This window comes from Nannobrachium achirus (assembly GCF_963921795.1).
Source record: "Nannobrachium achirus genome assembly, chromosome: 5".
Taxonomy (NCBI): domain Eukaryota; kingdom Metazoa; phylum Chordata; class Actinopteri; order Myctophiformes; family Myctophidae; genus Nannobrachium; species Nannobrachium achirus.
The window spans coordinates 62,240,517-62,258,785 of record NC_137814.1 but is presented as its reverse complement, the minus strand read 5'-3'; the positions used below and the strand labels follow the sequence as shown (position 1 = coordinate 62,258,785).

The 18,269-nt window shown below is 41.0% G+C and overlaps 1 protein-coding gene across 2 annotated transcripts in view; it reads left to right on the top strand.

Moving 5' to 3' along the window:
• The window catches only part of LOC308284607 (uncharacterized protein), a 55,677-nt gene that overhangs the window by 19,789 nt on the left and 17,619 nt on the right, over positions 1-18,269 (top strand). The window contains exons 6-8 of one of the 2 annotated variants that reach the window (XM_080725286.1): positions 5,000-5,275; positions 5,432-5,689; positions 11,552-11,744. In XM_080725286.1, coding sequence (XP_080581412.1) covers positions 5,000-5,275; positions 5,432-5,689; positions 11,552-11,744 — 727 coding nt within the window. The remainder of the gene's footprint in view (positions 1-4,999; positions 5,276-5,431; positions 5,690-11,551; positions 11,745-18,269) is intronic. The other variant, XM_080725287.1, reaches the window with a different exon arrangement.

The window sequence follows — 18,269 nt, the reverse complement described above, 5'->3', positions numbered from 1 at the left end:
CAAAATAGACATTTTTTTTGCCTAAATTCATTTTCAAATGATTTTTAGCAATTCTTTTTCTTAGTTTTATTCAAGTTCCCACTTTGAGAAACAAGGTCAGGACAGTCACACCATATGAGTTTTGCCATGTTTGGTTGAAGATTCTGAAGAAATGAGGAATGAAATGTTTTAATCTTGAGTAAGTTCACATAAAGCTTAATGTCCTGCACAATATTCAGAAGGTTTTTGACAAATATATTTTTTATTTATACATGTTTGACACCGAGGACAGCGAAAACGTTACGTCACGTCACCCACCCATATATCAATGACATCAGGGATCTTCATACATGGGCATAAAAGGGATTCTGGGAATACCCATATATGGACTTTTAAGTAGGTGATGTCACCTATGATATCACCTGTGATGTCACAGTGATGTGTCTGGTGTAGTGCTGTGCACCCTGGTCTGGCCTATTCAAGCCAGGTCCAGCCTGTAATGGCCTGGTGGAGACATCTAACTACCCCCCTTCCCTGGTCTATACTCCTACTTGGCAGGACTGGGCTGGACTTAGGTGTGCTGGAGCTCTATTGGGCTCCTGTGGGCTGTATTGGGCTCTGGTGGGCTGTGCTGTGCTTTGCTGGGCTCTGTTAGGCTGTATGGGGCAGTACTGTACTATAGCTTAGAAATATTCATGTAAAACTATTGGCTGTGGCGTGCACACAAAATCATGTGGTAACTCAATATGGTTATTGTGAGGCTGAAGATGCTTTCCATCATAGTGACATGCAGAAAAAAACTGTCCATATAGTATGGTTTACATAGAAGTCATGCCTTAGTGTACACGGCCAATAGTTTTACATGAACATGCCTAGGCTATACTACAGTACTGCCCTGTATAGCCTACCAGAGCCCAGCCCAGCCCACCAGAGCCCAAAACAGCCCACCAGAGCCCAGAACAGCCCACCAGAGCCTGATAGAGTCCAGTCCAGCACAGCCCAGCACATCCAAGTCCAGCACAGTGGGAGAATAGATTAGGGAAGTGGAGAGGTTGGATGGCTTCACTAGCCTACAGTAGGCTGGATCCGGCTTGAATAGGCCAGACCAGGGTGCACAGGACTGCACCAGACTCCACCAGGCTGCTCCATACTCCAGCCAGCTCTGTAGATCCTGTGTACACGGCACTCCTAACTCGAACGGTCAAGGGAAAGGGTCGTTTTAGGCGTCAAAACGGGCCCTTTGTCCTTAAAATGAATAAAAAAATCTAAAAAATATGTTTTGTTTTAGGCCGGACACACTTTTCATATTTGAAGCATGCCTGATCCGATGGAATGGGTTTCGTGTCTCTCCGACACTTTGAACCCTTTACGATTGCGAAAAAGACACCGAAACCCGGATTTTTGTCCTTAAAATCAATAAAAAAATCTAAAAAAAAACGTTTGTTTCACGCAGGAAACACTTTTCATATTTGAAGGATGCCTGATCCGATGGAATGGGTTTCGTGTCTCTCCGACAATTTGAACCCTTTACGATTGCGAAAAAGACACGAAATTTGCACGCCACCAACACGATTACACATTCTTTCGGATAAAATACACTTATTCTGACTTACTTTTTGACGCTGAATCCAACAAACCCGGTCTTGTGTCTCTACGACACTCCTAACTCGAAAGGTCAAGGAAAAAGCCACTGTGTACACGGGCCATAGTTTCTACATGCCTTTGTGTACACGGCCAATAGTTTTACATGAACATGTCTGGGCTTTAGTACTGTTCTGCCTCGTATAGCCCAGCACAGCCCAGCACAGCCCACCAGAGCCCAATACAGCCCACCAGAGCCCAATAGAGTCCAGCAAACCTAAGTCAAGCCCAGTCCTGCCCAGTAGGAGTATAGGCGAGGGAAGGGGGGTAGTTAGATGGCTACACCAGGCCATTACAGGCCAGATCCGGCTTGAATAGGCCAGACCAGGGTAGACAGGACTGCACCAGACTCCAGCAGTCTCCACCGGGCTGCTCAAGGCTCCCGCCAGTCCTGTAGCTCCTCGTTGATGGGATTATCCACTGTGTACACGGGCCCTAGCTTCTACATGCCTTAGTGTACACGGCCAATAGTTTTACATGAACATGCCTAGGCTATACTACAGTACTGCCCTGTATAGCCTTCCAGAGCCCAGCACAGCCCACCAGAGCCCAAAACAGCCCACCAGAGCCTGATAGAGTCCAGCACAGCCCAGCACATCCAAGTCCAGCACAGTGGGAGAATAGATTAGGGAAGTGGAGAGCTTAGATGGCTTCACTAGCCTACAGTAGGCTGGATCCGGCTGTTATAGGCCAGACCAGGGTGCACAGGACTGCACCAGACTCCAGCAGTCTCCACCGGGCTGCTCAAGGCTCCGGCCAGTCCTGTAGCTCCTCGTTGATGGGATTATCCACTGTGTACACGGGCCCTAGTTTCTACATGCCTTAGTGTACACGGCCAATAGTTTTACATGAACATGTCTAGGCTATACTACAGTACTGCCCTGTATAGCCTACCAGAGCCCAGCACAGCCCACCAGAGCCCAAAACAGCCCACCAGAGCCTTTGTGACAGGTGATAGATTTAGAGCTACAAGTTATGGTATGGAACTGCCGATGGAATTAGATCTACAAATCATGGGGATGCGACTAGTTTTAGAATTAGATCTACAAATCATGTGGATGTGAAAGGTGATAGATTTAGAGCTACAAATTATGGTATGGATTAGATCTACAAATCATGGGGATTGGAATGGTTTTGGAATTAGATCTACAAATCATGTGGATGTGACTGGTTTGAGAATTAGATCTACAAATCATGTGGATGTGACAAGTGATGGATTTAGGGCTACAAATTATGGTATGGAACTGCCGTTGGATTTAGATCTACAAATCATGTGGATGCGAATGGTTTTAGAATTAGATCTACAAATCATGTGGATGTGACAGGTGATAGATTTAGAGCTACAAATTATGGTATGGAACTGCCGATGGAATTAGATCTACAAATCATGGGGATGCGACTAGTTTTAGAATTAGATCTACAAATCATGTGGATGTGACAGGTGATAGATTTAGAGCTACAAATTATGGTATGGATTAGATCTACAAATCATATGGATGTGAATGGTTTTAGAATTAGATCTACAAATCATGTGGATGTGACTGGTTTTAGAATTAGATCTACAAATCATGTGGATGTGACAGGTGATGGATTTAGAGATACAAATTATGGTATGGAACTGCCGATGGAATTAGATCTACAAATCATGGGGATGTGAATGGTTTTAGAATTAGATCTACAAATCATGTGGATGTGACTGGTTTTAGAATTAGATCTGCAAATCATGTGGATGTGACAGGTGATGGATTTAGAGATACAAATTATGGTATGGAACTGCCGATGGAATTAGATCTACAAATCATGGGGATGCGACTAGTTTTAGAATTAGATCTACAAATCATGTGGATGTGACAGGTGATAGATTTAGAGCTACAAATTGTGGTATGGTTTAGATCTACAAATCATGTGGATGTGACTGGTTTTAGAATTAGATCTACAAATCATGTGGATGTGACTGGTTTTAGAATTAGATCTACAAATCATGTGGATGTGACAGGTGATGGATTTAGAGCTACAAATCATGGTATGGAACTGCTGATGGAATTAGATCTACAAATCATGTGGATGGGCCAATTAGATCTGTAAAACATGTGGATGGGCCTATTAGATCTCAACAAATGGCTCTCTGCTGCCCTCCATTGGGAAATTGTAGTCGGCACAGGTGCCGTACACGACACCCAGTTGCAAGCGTACACGCCCCATTATAACTATGGGGGCGTGTACGCTCGCGTGTACTTCGAGCCTATATTGTACACGAGGCTTATATTTTTCAATTGGAACTCCCTATCGTGTACGGCTTAACTATTGTTACCCTTATTATTTTTAAGACTTTTCGTGTAGTGTTTGGTTGGGGTGCATATCTGCACATACAACGGGCAGAACAGCGGGGGGTGGTGCAGTTCAGGCCAAAGGTGGTACTGCAGCTGAAAATGCTCTGAGAGCCATTCAAAAATGAGAGAGGCTCTCTATTCAGGAGTGGTAATTTAGCCTCAAACCTTTTGAAAAACGTTTTTGGGACATTTCATTTCATTTCATTTCATTTCATTTATTTTTGTTTCGCACATGTAGTGTACATTACAGTTATATTATACTTATACTCAGAATTTCATTATTTTACAGTACACACCCATGAACGAAAAGGAGCAAGCAGAAGAATAAATTCTTATAAATACCTGCCCCCTATTCAAAAGAAATATATATATACTAATGATCAGCATATACAGCCTGTACATGCCTTGAGACGTGTAAACAAAACCAAACTGAACCAAACAAAAAGCAACACAAACAACAAAACGACGAAAAAGCAAAACAAAAACAAGCATCAAGTGAACCATTAAATATACACATAAACAATATACATAAACAATATGACATAAATACTTTTTAAATGCATGGTGTATCACCTTTAACACAACGACTGCCAGGTATTAATTCATTAATACATGAATTAATTAATTAATTCATTCATTAATCAAGGTTTTTGTTGTGTTGTTGCTTTATTTTGCCGAAGCACAGAACGCACCATGTAATCGGGATGTAAACAAATTCTGTCACCCGGAAAAGAAAAAATGTATCCGCAATCTTAAAAGTGTGTGTCAGTGTGTTAAAGTGCAACATGTCAGTGTGTTTAATCCACATGGAAGGAATACTGACACTGGTATAATCTGCAAGTGGGACCATGTGGAAGAGCAATTAAGACAAACAAAGTCAATCACTTGTTGGTATAATCCACAGTTAACCAAAGGAAGTGTTTAAAAGAAAATCCCTGGTGCTTTAAGAGTTCTTGCTCAGCAACAAAACAGCATTTGTTGAAGCGTGTTTTGTTTTTGTGTCATAAAGACGACCTTTAAAGTGACATACATAAATGTTTCTCCAACAGATGGTAGTCCTGAGAATGTACTTTTGGAAGTAAGTCCACCAGGAGATGTTGTCAAAGGACGCTCAGTTACTTTCACCTGCAGCAGCAGTGGATCAAATCCATCGATCCAGAGTTACCTAATTTACAAAAACAGTACTAATAACAAAAACAGTACTATAGTGGCACAGAGAAAGATATTTACCATCTCTAACATCCAACCTAGTGACAGTGGAACATACTACTGCCAGGCAAAGAACAACATTGCTACAGTCTCCTCACCTGGAGTTACAATTGACTGTGGGTATATCATCAAATTATATTCATGGCTGGTGTAATGTTAGACCCACATTGTCCAAATCATTAATTGTTATTGTTCATTCCTAGTGAGCAATACTGTCCCTTATTCATAACAAACACTCAGGAAATACTACATAAATCTTTATTCCTCCATAGACTCTCCAGAGCCCTTCAAACCCTCAGTATCAGTGGATCCACCAGGAGAAGTTGTTGAGGGCAGCAAAGTGATCCTGACCTGCAGCAGTGATGCCAACCCACCAGTAGACACCTACTCCTGGTACAGAGACCGCAGATATATCTCCACTGGTCCTCAGCTGGTAAAGGCGAATGTCTCTTCTGCAGACTCTGGTCAGTACTTCTGTAAGGCGAATCAACGATTACTGAGATCATCACCATACTATCTAGATGTTCAGCGTAAGTGGAACCAACTTTTTGGGTAATTCTTTTCTACTTCTTTTTTTACAGACGGCTTAGTTTTTGTTGGGAGGGATTTGTGAAGACATTATTGATTTCTTGTTTATTTATTTTGTTTGTTAGGGAAAGAAGCAGGGACAGTGTTAACTTTGTCAATTATTGATTTGTGGCTGCTGAATGTAAAATTGTTCAGCTTAGCGTTGTGACGGTTCCCGGTTTTATCGGTTCGATACGGTTTACTTGATTATACTGTTTCAGTTTATGAATACCGACAAACCGAGTTGGGAAAAGTATCCAATTAAAATATAGCTTACAAATGTAAACGTATGCTGGCGTCGTCACATGTATTTTCCGACGGCACTAAATTCATTCTGTATTATATTTATTATGCTTGTATACTGAGTGAGTCTGCGTGGAGCGCAGTTCTGCAACTGTTGACAGTTTTAAGGATGTCAAAAAAGTACATTCTATCCAGAATATAGCCATAAGGTGTTTCCTTGGGGTACATGCATTTGCCCCTTCTCTTGCGATCCAGGGAGATATGGGTTGGGAACCAATGGAGATCAGGCAAAAGGGAGAAGTGATTCGGCCTCATTAATATGTCAGAGAGTAGGTTAACAAAAAAGGTCTTCAACTGGGATAAGGCACACATTGGGCCATGGACTAAGGGACTTTTTTCTATTCTCAGAGAGGCAGATCTGGCTTATGTTTTTCTTAATACTTTGTTGTAACGTTAACCTGTTGAAACAAAACATATTTTGTAATCACAAAGAGAAATGGTCAAAAGACATATGGTCTAAGCCAAAACTCATACCGTATGTATACATGCATGTATGTACAGATATGCCATTTCAAAACTCCACATGCCGTGCCATTGGCAAGACAGTAGATTTCCAGTGGATTGGCAGAACATTGAGCTTGTAGATCTATTTTTATGACTTTCTCAGACTTTGAAGTTTAAATATACCTTGCCATTTGCGGATTTCTACCAAAATGGGGACTGAGCATCGGTTCGACCTCCCATTGGTCCGACCGGGTTAACATTCATCAGGTTAGCATTCACCAGCATCGACAGGTTAGTATTTCACCAGGTTAAAAATACGCTCCATTCTCGAAAAAAAGAATAAGGAAAACAAATTAATTTACAGGAAATTGTCAGGAAAGGAGCAGTAAAGCCCCAAGACTTGAAACGGCACATCTGTATGTTGTATTTATATGTACGTATGTATGTCCCACACCGCTCACTTCACACTGCTGTGATTTTCTTCTAATCAAAGTAATATTACCTTTTTACTGTGTGTTCTATTGTCTCTACAGAGTCTGATGTGAGGTTGTAGTCCAATCTGTGGTTTGACCCAAAATAAATTGCAATAGTAATCATTTAGTTTTTTTTTTATGATCCTTAGTGTCATCCAAATAACATATTAAATGTTGTGAATTATATATTTTATGGATCAAGGTACATTCAGGGGGTTCGAGTTTGGGTCCTTTCACTTATTAAATACAGGAAAAAAAGACCCCCCAAAAATATTTTTCTTTGTGTGTGTGTGAACGTGATTCTTTTTTTTTGTTTTAGTTTTTTTTTAAATTCTGAATCCATTGCAAGCATTTGTTTTGCATGAAAAACCTTTCTTGGGCTAAAAACGGCCCACAAAACTATGGTTTAGTGATGAGTCATATCACTTTTCACAGTTTTGTGGGGTCCATTTTTAGCCCAAGGAATGTTTTCCATGCAAAACAAATGCTTGCAATGGATTCAGGATTCATGAAAAACATCTAGTTAGACCCCTCACATGCTACTTAAAGAAGATTGTTTTTGGGTGGGGGGGTATTTTATTAGATAGATAGATAGATAGATAGATAGATAGATAGATAGATAGATAGATAGATACCTTTATTATCCTAAGGGGAAATTCAGTTGCCCGGAGGCGGCACAGCAGTTTAAGGTTACAGTTACAGGGAAGTAAGACAGAAAAAAATAAGTACTGTTGTGTACACAAACAAGGAAGGATGAAGATGTAACAATACATCTAAATTATAAAAAAAATAAACAAATAAAAAAACTATCTCCAGTGTGGATTCCTGCAGGGAGGCGCTTCTCCCTGCAGGAATGTAGGCCTATGCTCGAGTCGTTCCATTCGTCCGTTATGAGCCGTGGTACGGCAACGACCCATGCTATGAACCTCCGCTCCATGACCAGCTCTGAGCACCTCCGGGCCGCTGCAAAGCATCTCCAGCGTCATGCCGCGGCACCGCACGGACACCGGCTTACTCCTCCATGTATACCCGGGAATCGGCACCCGGCTAATGTTTCGAACAAATAAAAAACACCAGGGCATCCAGCCCCAGGGCCACACGCTTAGGAAAGGCGGGCAGCTAGAGCAAGGCCGCTGTTTCCTTTGTCTCAAGGCACAGTAGGCCTACCGAACTTTGCCACCAGCCAGCCGGTCAAAAAATTACACAGGAAAAAACTGACTAAACTACTATGTACACGAAAAAACAAAACAAAGACATGCCAAACCTGGACAATGTAGTGGGTCAAACAAGAAAAAAAAAAGAAAAAGAAAAAAGAGAAAGTGGGGGAAGAAACTGCTGAGCATTTCCAGGCACGTCTGCACGCAAGGAGCGACGATAAATGACGACATATAAGTGAATGGACCCAAACTCGAACCCCCTGAATTTACCTTGATCCACTAACTGTATAATTCACAACTTTTAATATGTTATTTGGATGACCCAAAGGACCATAAAAAAATAAAAAATAAACTGCATGATTACTATTGCAATTTCATTTGGGTTGGGCCTTTTTTTTGGCTTATATTGACTGGCCTGTAGGAGGAACCCTGAGCACGCGCGTGCGTGCGGAAACATTCAGTTTTTTTTTTTCTTTTTTTTTTTTTACGGTTAATAAAATGTGTCTCACAGATCTATGTCCATCACCAGCGCTGTAGGTCGTTGGCATGCAACAGCAGATTCGAAGCAATAAAGAATCCGACAGTTGCAAAGTACTAGCTATCAGAGGCGTAATTTGACCAATATCTAGGGTGTTGCAAGGAATGAAGTTTGTCCACCCGCCCATAGGGCGGGTGCAAAATATTTCGGGTTTATCCGGTTTTGGGTGCTTTTTATTTCAATTTCGGGTCTTTATTCCCCACACAACAGTCTAACAAGGAGCTGCAGATAGCTGTATATTTACTATTCATTTAGCATGCAGCGAATCACACACACACACACACACACACACACACACACACACACACACGCACACACACACACACACACACACACACACACACACACACACACACACGCACTACAAAAGAGATAAGGTTTTACAGGTGTTTTATTTTATTAAGTGTGCCTGCTATGCAATAGCAGAACACTTATTGTAATCCGCCATACTTAAGTCAGTCAGTCAGTCAGTAAGTAATGTTCTTGCAAATTTCTGCTCGTAATAACTGCCGCACAATTTACGCCACCGTCGCAATATATACATCAAAACGTGCGGCTCGGCCGGGAATGGTGTGCTATTACTTTTCTTTCCGATCCGCGTTACCATTGCGACGTAATTCGCAAAAAACGACGCCAAAAAACCCCATTCACTTAGAATGGGGGAAATTTCGGCACGTAATAACTGCCGCACGATTTACGCCACCCCCGCAATATACACATCAAAACGTGCGGCTCGGCCGGGAATGGTGTGCTATTACTTTTCTTTCCGATCCGCGATACGATTGCGATGTAATTCGCAAAAAACGACGCCCAAAAACCCCATTGACTTAGAATGGGGGACTCCGAAAAAAAAACTGAAACTTTGGCGCCACATAACTCTGCCATACTTTTGCCTAGCAACGTGATTTAAACTTTAAAATGCACACACAACTTTGGTCTTTTTCCGGCCAATAGGGATGAGCTGTAATTGATTAAGCCCCGCCCCCTCTGTAACAGGAAGTGCCTCTATAACTCATGAACCGTTTGTCGTACAGACTCGCGGCTGGTGTCATAATTTTTTTTTTTCTCAAAAATTTTTTTTCTCAAAAATGTTTTTTCTCAAAAAAATTTTTTTCTCAAAAATTTTTTTTTCTCAAAAATTTTTTTTTTCTCAATTTTTTTTTCTCAAATTTTTTTTTTCTCAAAAATTTTTTTTTCTCAAAAATTTTTTTTTCTCAAAAATTTTTTTTTCTCAAATTTTTTTTTCTCAATTTTTTTTTCTCAAAACATTTTTTTTCTCAAAAATTTTTTTTCTCAATTTTTTTTTTCTCACATTTTTTTTTCTCAATTTTTTTTTTCTCAAATTTTTTTTTTCCTCAAAAAAATGTTTTTTTCTCAAAAAAATTTTTTTTTTCTCAAAAATTTTTTTTTTTCTCACAAAACTGTCGTTAAAGTGCGACCCGTGATAACGGCCAAAAATGCGCCAAAACGCCACTAATTAGTCGAAATGGCTGACTTCCTGTTTGGTTTCTGATTGGCTGCTGGCCTTGTGACGTGGGTAGAGCTGCGAGGGCCCGGTCATCGCTGCTTGCAGCTTTAATTCATTAATCGTCCATGACCTTAATTGGGGCCTATTTCGCCAAACAGGAAGTGCCCCTCACCAAACAGGAAGTGACCCTTGATCTCGTGAACCGTTTGTCATACAGACACGCGGGTTGCGTCAAATGACAAGATTAAGAGTCCTTAAACTTAATTGGGGCCTATTTCGCCAAACAGGAAGTGCCCCTCACCAAACAGGAAGTGACCCGTTTTCTCGTGAACCGTTTGTCGTACAGACATGTGGGTGGTGTCATATGAAGAACAATAATGTTAACGTTTATGCAAAAAAATGCTAATGTTAATAACGCTAATGCTAACACCAACCGCTACACAAGGTTGCACAGACTTAGCGAGCTGCAGGCACACTTAAAATTTCTTAGAAATTTTCTTTTCTAGTTTTATTATTATTATCTAGAAACAATACTCCACAGGTTTGGTAGCCTAATAATGCGCCAGTATGAATAAGATAGTGAACTTAATGAAATAATTAATCGAAAGACTAAACACTGTCAAAACGAGTGAGAGAGAGAGAGAGAGAGAGAGAGAGAGAGAGAGAGAGAGAGAGAGAGAGAGAGAGAGAGAGAGCGTCTGTGCGATTAGGCTCGTTGAATACACATGTGCGCACAGACGTTGCGCACCAAAAATAGCCAATCTACACTAGACCCTACAAACTTGCGTTCAATTTAGGATAATCAAGGTAGAGATGCAGTGCTACATGGATTTCTACACGGATTGTAGGCCTAATTCATCTGTGTACTGTCCTGCAAACTTTTGTGGTGGAGAGAAAATGCATAATTGACAAAATTATATTTTTTATGAAAAGGCCCAAATGACACACACACACACACACACACACACACACACACACACACACACACACACACACACACACACACACACACACAGAGAGAGAGAGAGAGAGATCCTACTCTCTAGCTCTCACAGGGCCGGATCTAGCCTTTAGCATTAGGTGGGGCAGGAAGAAATAATAGGGGTGTCACCTCCAGCCCATGCCGCGAAGCGGCGTGGGCTGAGGAAAAAATGGGGGGACAAACCGCCTAAAACAACCGAAATGCATAGACAACTACGCATTTTGGCACACTTATACCTATAACCCACAATACAAACAACAGGTCTTATCAGTGTATCTATCCATCTACCTAGTTCCAGCATAACATTTCAAATAGTTTAATATTTTTGAAATTTTTGATTTTTGCAAGCCATCATGTTAGGTGGGGCAGAAAGGGCATTTAGGGGGGCATCGCCCCCCCTTGCCTATGGCTAGATCCGGCCCTGAGCTCTCATGTTACAGTATGTTTCCATCTTGTCCAGAACCGTTCTCCCAGTGTGGCAGACCTGAGCCTGGTGATATGGGCAGGATCATTGGAGGCAGTGAGTCTAATCCTGGGGATCATCCATGGCAGGTGTCCCTGCAGCGCAGCAAAAAAGGCCTTTCTACGTTCAGACATAAATGTGGAGGCGTCCTCATTAAATCCTGTTGGGTCCTCACTGCTGCTCACTGCATGTAAGCTGCACTTAATTATTTTATGGTATAATGCAACGAGAGATAACATCCTGCTCTGGATTCTTTTATACTATATGAAGCCATAATGACTTTGAGTGTCATTCAGCATTTATCAAACAGAGGGCAATCTGTAGCGACCTTTTGGTGGTTGATCGAGAATACCTCTTTGCACTGAACCAATGCAAACAATGATAACAAATACATGAGGAATGTCCAAAAGTAAAAGGTTTATTCCATATCCATTAGTTCCACACTTGAACATATTAAATAAAGAGACTTTAATATAGCTCAGAATAGACCCAAAAAGCTATGAGCATTTTATCAACTACACCTGGGCCTCCCATGTTCTTATCCTTCCTCTCCTCCATGTCTGTAGAGCAGGGCTACTCAACTTAGGAAGGCTCAGGGGCCACTCAGCAAAATACCAAAGGTCCAAAGGGCCGCAAGCTAAAAATGACAATGATTTTGTAACAGACTTCATGACAAGCCTAATAATTAAGGAACCACACAGAAAACAGCCACATTTCTATCTATATAAGCCAGGCCAAACCTCATTGAACCAAAATATTGTCATGGATGGAATGATGAAATGATAAAATGATGATCAAATTATATTTATTCACACAATGTGGTGAAATGAACAGATCTGTTTTAATTGTTTTGTAACTGCCCCTTGGAAACAAATAGCACTGAGACCAGACTAATATACACAACAGTTCTATGGTCTGGGTATGTGAGGCTAGTGAACTGGCAATGTCAAGTATTTTTTCTTATGCCAATAAATTCCTTTGAATTGAATTGAATAGAGTTGAGTGCAACAATTCTTGTGCAACAATTCTTTGAAATAATATCCTTGAAATAAAATTAAGTACTTGTTCTTTTGTAACAAAGCTCCTTTGAATTGTATTGAACATGTGTAACCGAGTGCAACAATTCCTTGAAATAATATCCTTGAAATAAAATTAAGTACTTCTTCTTTTGTAACTTTGAAAATGTGTAACAGAGTGGAACAATTCCTTGAAATATCCTTAAAATAAAATAAAGTCCTTCTTCTTTTGTAACAAATAAAATAAATTATAAAATAAAATACAAAAAGTCTCTTAGGGGTTTTGGAGAAAACATCATCTCACTTCAGTTGCATGTAGCCATGGCCTGACAGGCTCTTATTGATCCAGACCTGTAAATACAGTAAAAGACACACAAAGAATCATGAATATGCTATCTTTCAGTAATATTACTGACAGGCTGTTTATTGATCCAGACCTGGCAGACCTGTAAATACAGTAGTAAAGGCAAACACAACAAATATTGTTAATATTATCATGTTACTGCTTGAATATTAAAAACTAATAGTTTCATAAATCAGCTATAGGCCTACTTACTTAATGTGAAACTTGAGTCTGCATATTGGCCACTAATTGCCCCAGGTCTGGCTGGTATGCAGAGGTTGCAGTGCGCAGACAGTCGTGCAGGTGCCTGTCAGTGAGAGCGTTGCGCTGTTTTGACTTGATCATTCCCATTGTTGAAAAGGCACTTTCACACACATAGGTTGACCCGAAACATGTCAGAATCTTCTTTGCACAAAGAGAGACAGTGCTGTAGGAAAGTCCAGCTACATAACGCATCCAGAAATCCACTAGGGATTCATCCTTATAACTCTGCTTCAAAGCGTTATTGTTTTTCAATTCAATAAGTTCCTCTTCAAATCTTTCCCTTGAAACCCCAAACCTGTCACAGTGCTGGGAAACATCACTCACATCGGCGCTGTATGGGTTTTCCACCATGCGTATCACTGGCATGATCACTTTTAGGTCAGTGAAACGATTTCCAAACTCAGTAGCAAGCTCATCGAGGTATGCGACACATATTGCTGGCTGAAAGGAGACACTGCGTAGCTTGCTGATTTGTGAGCGTAAGGTTGGGAAGTGCGTGAAATCAGAAGCACCAAGCTGGTGTTGGTAAAGGGAGAGCTTCTCTCTGAAGGCTGAAACATCATTCACTAACAGAGGCAGCACTTTGTCATTTCCTTGAAGCTTCAAATTGAGGGCATTTAAGTGCTTGGTTATGTCGGCCAGAAAAGCCACATCTAGCGCGAATTTCTCATCACTGACATAATACAGATCAGCCTGCTTCTTCTGTGTAATGAACTCTTGAATCGCTGGCAGCAAGTCCATAAACTTCTCCAGTACGATGCCTCTGCTCAGCCATCGGATTTCAGCGTGCAATGACAGGTCTTTATATTGTGCCTCATATTCCTCAACCAATGTGGAACTGGCGGTGCTTAAGAGGAGAACTACTTCTAATGTAGTTAACAACTTTTACTACTTTACCCATCGTTGTTTTGAGTTCACCGCCCCGCAGCTTGGAGCAGAGCTGTTCCTGGTGAATAATACTGTGGTAAGAAAAGAAGTCGGGAACTGCTGTTTCTTTTCTCAGTAATGCAACGAGCCCCTTTTCCCTTCCAACCATAGAGGGCGCTCCATCCGTGGTAACTGACACCAGTTTACCCAAATCAATCTCTCTCCCTGGTCCTCTGAAGAAGCCCATGAGTGTCAAACAGATGTCCTCTCCTCTTGTCTGACCTGTTAATGGCAGAAGTGCGAGCAGTTCCTCCTTGAAACTATTGCCATTAAAAAAACGAACCCAGATCATTAGCTGCGCTGTGTCTGACACGTCAGTTGACTCATCAAGGGCCAGGCTGAAATGGGTTGATTTCTTGAGATCTTCAATCATTTTCAAAACAAATTATCCGAAATGTTTTCCACACGTCGACAGAGGGTTGAATCAGAAACCTGCAGTTTAGCTATCTGTTTAATTATGGCGTCTTTGTTTTTAAAATCAGCAAAAAGAGACTCACTAGCGTCCAGCCAACATGTTTTCATCAGCTCCCCTTCAGTGAAAGGCTGTTTGCTTCTCGCCACATTCCAGGCTACTTTGAATGATGCTTCTGTGACTCGGTCACTTTCCTTACAGTGGAATCTCAGTGTGCTTTGCTGTCCATGCAAGCCGGCTTTAAGAAGGCGGATTTTTTCCTTTCTTATGTTGCTCCCTGGTGGATATGCTGCTGAAAATGTCTCACCGTTCTGACTGTGGGTATCATGGTGGCGTTTAAGGTTGTCACGTTTCATGACAGCTATTGCTCTTTTGCAAATGAGGCACACTGGCTTGTCTTTAACCTCCACAAAAGCAAACTCTTCCTCCCATGTTTGTTGAAAGACGCGGTGTTCGTCTGAAATCTTTCTTTTGCTCTTCGCCATGTTTGCTGACAGACCGGTGAGATACCACTGTTTTCTGTGTGCAGTGCACGCTGTCACTGTTTGTGTTTGCACTTCCTCGTACTGCAGTGTCGTCGTGCGCCGAACGCGCGGCTCTGCAAGTCCTCACCGCGTCAGGCATTCAACACTTGTGGGCTTGCAAATCGTCTATGTTTGGCGCGGAACACTGTCGTGCAACTAAGTATAAATCAGACATCAAAACAACACACCCACTGCATACGCATCATCGCCCTCTTGAGGAGATTGTTATAAATTATTTATTCACACTGAGAAATGCTCGGTTCACTCTGAACATAGAAAAAACATATTTTTATTGGTATGGTCATGACGGGCCGCACAGACAGGCGGCGCGGGCCGCATGGCCGCGGGTTGAGTAGCACTGCTGTAGAGGGTGACAAAGCACGAGGGCGTTGGAAATTACACATACTGTACATAAAGGCCCCTATAGGCTTGAAGGACAACTTAAAAAAAAAAAATTACAATAAGGGTTCATATTTTAGATTGTAATCAGAGAAAAGAAAAGATGAGTGTTAAAATGTTTTCATTAATGCTTTCTATTGTTTTAGCGATTTTAGTATTTTGATTTCAGTGGGTGGGTGGAATGCGTGCAAGTGGCTAAATATTAGGGGGGTGTATCCATCCCTTACAAGGCGATTCGATACGTATCCGATACATGGGCTACGATTCGATTCAGAGACGATACAGCTAACATACAGAACGATGCGATGTGATGCGATTCGATTTGATACAATAAAGTGCTAGCTGATGATACACAACACAAGTTTAATGAAACATTCATTATGCATTTAATTAAGAATCTAGATCTATAAAGTAGCATTGCTGACCTTCAAATAATGGATAAAAAAGACCAAGGAATAACAGAAACTTGTAAGATGGATAACAAATCATTTTAGTATCTTGTCATTGTTGTGTTCATTCTAAATAGACACAGACATGTAGATACAAAAAATACTTAATGTAAACTACAAAGCCTACTGACATGGTTTGGAAATCTGTCTCACGCACCCAGCTTCACTTTTGCAGTTACAGTTAGTCAGGTGGAGAAATATGAAAAGAACACAAAAAAGTCCTAGTCCTTCAGGCTTCAGTACAGTGCAATTATTGTAGGGGTCCATTTGGTTCCATTTGTACACTCCCCTGAGTTACACATACTGTACCCATAAGGGTCCATTTGGTTCGTATCATTTAGCTGGGGAGCCCCTAGAACTCCCTCAAGGACCCATGGGGGTCCCCGGACCCCACTTTGAACTGGTGCTGTGATTTTTAGCTTTGCTGTCGGCAAGTGCGGGGACTTCTGATGGTTCTACTGGGAAAAGTGTTATGTGTAATATCCAATCCATTACTGTCGCATTCTTATAAAATCCAAACTTTGCGTTTCTCCACTGGAATAATCCATAGAGTTATGGAACTATCACGTTGTTTTGTTTACAAGTCGCTGAGTCACACAGTTGCAAGCATCATTTTACACACATCATTGTGCTGCGAGGCCTGCGCCAGAAGTAGCAAATCTACACGTTTACAACCCATCCAAATGCAACACGCTGTGGGCTTGTAGATCTGCGGCTTTCCGGCAGGCAGCTTTTTCTTTTTTTTTTCTTTCATTTGCACTGTGTTTAGCAGCGCTCACTTTTGAACCAATGATTTGTAACAGTAAACGCTGATTAAGTGAGTTCAGAGTTCCACAGCAGGTTAATTACTTAATGCTAAAATCCAGTGAATCCGATTAATAACTTATAGGACCGATAAATCGACTGATTCAGGCACGATTTGGACCGATCCAGGTAAACGCCCATCGATGCAGCCGTATCGCTAGTGTTGAAAACGATAACCGATTCATATCGATTTTTTCCGGCACCCTTACTAAATATGTATTTTTAGACACAATAAGAAGGCAATTTGTTTGTTACTATTTACACCAGCTCCCATAAGTCACATCTGCCCACGATAGATTGTGGTGCATCTTGGGAATGGGCTTATTGTGTCTAGAAATATGCATTTAGCCACTTGCATGCATGCAAATCAAAATCGTTCAAATCACTAAAATCACTCAAAGAGTTAAGTTCACCGAAAGTGTATGTTATTACAAACATTTTACTGTTATTACATACATTGTATTATTTGTTTTCAAATCATTTGACCATACCAGAGTGCTTCTTGTTTACTGATTACACATATGTGACTAGGTCTGGTACTTTGTTCCTTATGTCTGCATTGGTCATTTTTCTTTTGTGTACAGATTATCCATGTACAGAATCTAAGCTTTCATATGATGTATCATTTGTTGAAATTGGAGCATATTTGAAGAAGTTATGGACATTTTAAACTTGTTGCACCATAAAACCCAAAGTGCTTAAAAAGCCATTTGAATGCAAGGAACATTTTGACACCTCTAGGTAGCCAGAAGTGGGTGTGACAATGGGAGGGACAATAGGTACTTACCTACACCCCTAAATCACTCCCCCCAAGTCAAACCACACTCACAGTGGTATAGCTGTCAACTTCAAATTTACTTTTATTCCACTACAATTATTTAAAACTACTATTTAGTAGTAGACCTGTGGTAATATATTGCAGTGGTTCTCAATCTTTCCAGGCCACGACCCCCAAAATAATCATATTTTAACTGGGGACCCCCCCCCCCCCCCACACACACACACACACACACACACACACACTCACACCCTGACAAGCACTACGAGTTGAAGCATTACATTTTGTATAACACGGCTCTATTGTGAAAATAGCCGATCTACATGCTCACAACGTTCTGCTATTTTCACAATTTCTGCCTCTAATATTTGATAATTTGGCCAATGTTTAATTTGTCATTTTAGAGGTATTTAAAAGTCCTTAAAAGAAATGTGCAGATACCCTCTATACACTTACACTTAATGTTGGTTTGTTTACTGTTGAGAGAGAAAACAATGTTGCACATTAAGTTAATCATCTGGGGACCCCCCAAAATAATTTGGAGACCCCCGTGGGGGTCCCGACCCACAGGTTGAGAACCACTGATATATTGTGCTATAGTGTCATAGTGCCATGTCAGAAATAGTGTCCAGTGGTCTTTTCTACCTCTTCCCCTCCTTATATGCTCATCCTGTCATTTTCTTATTTTTGTAGTTTTTAAAAAGTTTTTACAGTGTAAAAAAATGTCTATTACAAAAGAAAGTGTTTACAGTGTACTCTTTAACGTCGGCTACGAAGCTTGCAGAGCATCTGCTGTACA